Source organism: Pediculus humanus, genomic scaffold (assembly GCF_000006295.1).
Source record: "Pediculus humanus corporis 1103172108303 genomic scaffold, whole genome shotgun sequence".
NCBI lineage: Eukaryota > Metazoa > Arthropoda > Insecta > Psocodea > Pediculidae > Pediculus > Pediculus humanus.
The window spans coordinates 137230-139005 of record NW_002987872.1 but is presented as its reverse complement, the minus strand read 5'-3'; the positions used below and the strand labels follow the sequence as shown (position 1 = coordinate 139005).

Genomic DNA, 1776 nt, shown 5'->3' with positions numbered 1-1776 from the left:
AGAAAAGAAAAAGTAAAAAAAAAATAAAATAAATTTGGAATTACAATTGACAGCCAATAAAATATGGAATCCAAAACAAACAAAACAAACAAACGAAAAAAAAAAATTTATATGTATATCGAACGTTAAATACGTATTACAAAAAATTTTTGAGAAGTAAAAAAAAAAAGGGAACGATCCAGGGAATATCGGGATGAAAACGAGAGAGAGAGAGAGAGAGAAGGGAAAATAAACGTCGTGAAATAATAATAATAATAATAAAAGCAACGTCATATGCAAGTGTAAAAAAAAAATTTTTTTATTTAAATGATATAATAATGATATTTCATTCGACGTTCGTAAATAATTTTTTTTTTTTTTTTCTCGGGGAGGGGGTGAGGAGGAGAAAGAGGAGGAGGGTGGAAGGAGTAGGGGAGCGGGGGATTCGAAACGTTTTAAAAGAAAATTTTATTTTTTTGGTTTTTTTTTTTTTTTTTATTTTTCTAGAACGTCATGGAAAAATTTTCAATCGAGTCGTTTGTTCGTCGATGAAAAAAAAAAAAAAAAAATTTTTCTTTGGATAAAAATTCATATTTTTTTTTTCCATTTCGTCATTTTTTCTTATTTTTTTTCTACATCCGTTTCTTATTTTTTTACCTTTTTTCCTTTCTCTCTGTCTCTCTCTCTCTCTCTCTCTCTATTCTATTCTTAGCATCCTCCAAGTCAGATTAAAATTTTTAAAAGTTATTTATTAGATTGTTTTAACAAAACGTTGAGTTTTTTTTCTTTTTCTTTTTCTTTCTCTTTCTTCCAAAATGACTTAATAAACAAATCAAGATTTCATCTCTTTCTCTCTTTTTCTCTCATTTTCTTCTTTTATTCATTTACATTGTCTTATTTTTTTTTTTTAATTTTAAAAACACTCTTTGATTATTCAACCGTAAACAAATATTAAAATTATAATAAACGAAAAAAGAAAAAACGGAAACAGTTTCCAGTTTTTTTTTCAAGGTTATTTTAAAATTGAGAAAATTTATGGAAAATTAAAAAGAAAATTTAAAAAAAAATAAAAATTTATGATTTATAGATTTTTAGTAAAATTTTAAATTAAAAAATTTTTTTATTTTTAGAATTTATGTGTTTGCGTTATTAGTTAAAAAAATAAAATAAAATTTAATTTTCTGTTGATAAAATTTTAACCATTTCCGGTCGTCGAATCGGTCACCAAATTTAAATCGTTTCGATATCACACAGCAAAAAAAAAAATTTTATTAATTATTTCCTTTTTCCCATTCCCCATCTCCCTTCCTCCTTCTCCCCCCTCCAATAAAAATGAAAATTTATTGAATCCTTTTATCATTATTATTTTCCCCTCCCGCGATTTAAAAAAAAAAAAAAAAATTAATAATTAATGGATTTATTTGATTCGTAAATTATTATTATTATTTTGATTATTAATTTCCAGGAAATAGAACACTGTTATTATCATGGAACAGTTAAAGATTATCCAGGAGCGGCGGCAGCTTTTCATACGTGTAACGGCGTATCTGGAGTCATACATATTGGAAACGAAACTTTTGTTATTCATCCATTTTACGGTGGGGATCTCTCGGTGAGTTTTTTTTTTTTTTTTCAATTTAAATAAAAAAAAAAATTTTTTCTATTCCCACGGAAAAATAAATTTTTCTATTCCCACGTAAAAAAATTTTTTTTTTAAATCAAATTTTTTTTTATTTGCTTCGACGCTTTTACCGTTTTTATTTATTTATTTTTATTTAAAAAAAAAAAAAAAAACGT

General features: G+C 24.7%; 1 protein-coding gene across 1 annotated transcript in view; it reads left to right on the top strand.

Moving 5' to 3' along the window:
* Positions 1-492: 492 nt before the first annotated feature.
* Positions 493-1776, top strand: part of Phum_PHUM572440 (ADAM 9 precursor, putative) — a gene marked incomplete at both ends in the record, with an annotated part of 12532 nt that continues 11248 nt past the window's right edge. The window contains 2 exons of the mRNA XM_002432105.1: positions 493-519; positions 1445-1591. Of these exons, the coding sequence (XP_002432150.1) occupies positions 493-519; positions 1445-1591 (174 nt within the window). The remainder of the gene's footprint in view (positions 520-1444; positions 1592-1776) is intronic.